A 1,255-nucleotide genomic window follows, 5' to 3' on the forward strand; every position below is an offset into this window, starting at 1 on the left:
GAATAGACATTTTTTTTCATTTGAATAAAGCCAATTTATCAATTAATTATCTCATAGAGTATGTTCTTGGTGTCATATATAAAATGTCTATGACTAAACCAAGATCATACCATTTTCTCATATGGTTTCATTTTAAAGTTTTATAGTTTTGGGGTTTACATTTATATCTAAGACACATTTTGAACAAATTTTTGTACATGTTATACATGGAAAGCCAATTCTTTTGCTTTCTTTTTTTTTTTTTTTAGCAGAGTTCAGCTTTTTATTGAACATGTTACAAGAGGTTTAGTCAAAAAGACCAAAGCCCATGTCATCATCAGACTCCTCAGATTCTTCTTTCTTTGCTTCCACTTTCTTCTCCTCAGCTGGCGCAGCAGTGGTGGAGGGGGCAGGACCTCCAGCTGGTGCAGCACCCCCTGCTGGGGCAGGTCCACCAGCCCCTACATTGCAGATGAGGCTCTCCATGTTGACATTGGCCAGAGTCTTTGCAAACAAGCCTGGCCAGAAAGGTTCAACATTTACACCGGCTGCTTTAATGAGGGCATTGATCTTATCCTGTGACTGTCACCTCATTGTCGTGCAGGATGAGGGCCAAGTAGATGCAGGCGAGCTCTGACACGGAGGCCATGCTTCAGGCGAGTGCTGCTGGGCAAGGTGCTAGTCGCCGGATGAAGTGAGGGCCTCACCCCAACGCGGCCTTAACTTTCTCTGAAGGACCGAGCACCTTACCGGCAGCTGAGGAAAGGCAGAAAGCCAATTCTTTTAGCACCTTGTTGAAAAGAATACCCTTTTTCACATCAATTTCCTTTGTAACTTTGTAGAAAATCAGTTGTTCATGTATGTATTTCTGGATTATCATTTCCATTTCTCTTTTTGTCTGTCTACATTGACGTCATATTGTTTTGATTACCATAGCTTTAATAAGTATTTAAATCAAGTAGTGCTATTTTTCCAATTTTGTTCTCTTTCGAAGTTGTTTTGGCTCTTCTAGAAGCTTTGCCTATTCATATTAATTTTAGAATGTTTGTCACACACATACCAAAAAACAAAAACAAAAACAAAAACGAAAACCATAAAAACAGATCCTCCTGGGAGTTTGAATGGGATTAACTTAAATCTATAGGACAATTTGGGAAGAATTAACATTTGTATAATATTGAGTCTTCTGAGCCATAAACGTGCACATCTCTCATTTATTTAGTTCTTTAAGCAATGTTTTGTTGTTTTCAGTGTATAGGTTTTCTACATGCTACAT

The 1,255-nt window shown here is 38.6% G+C and overlaps 1 protein-coding gene across 1 annotated transcript; it reads right to left on the minus strand.

Moving 5' to 3' along the window:
- Positions 1 to 248: 248 nt before the first annotated feature.
- LOC109453497 (large ribosomal subunit protein P1) lies at positions 249 to 688 on the minus strand. Its single transcript, XM_019743241.2, is given in 2 exon segments — positions 249 to 556; positions 558 to 688. Coding segments are annotated over 2 exon segments (342 nt in total). The 5' UTR covers positions 629 to 688; the 3' UTR covers positions 249 to 285.
- Between the last annotated feature and the right edge of the window lie 567 nt (positions 689 to 1,255).

The sequence above is a fragment of the Rhinolophus sinicus genome, linkage group LG05 (assembly GCF_036562045.2).
Source record: "Rhinolophus sinicus isolate RSC01 linkage group LG05, ASM3656204v1, whole genome shotgun sequence".
Taxonomy (NCBI): Eukaryota; Metazoa; Chordata; class Mammalia; order Chiroptera; family Rhinolophidae; genus Rhinolophus; species Rhinolophus sinicus.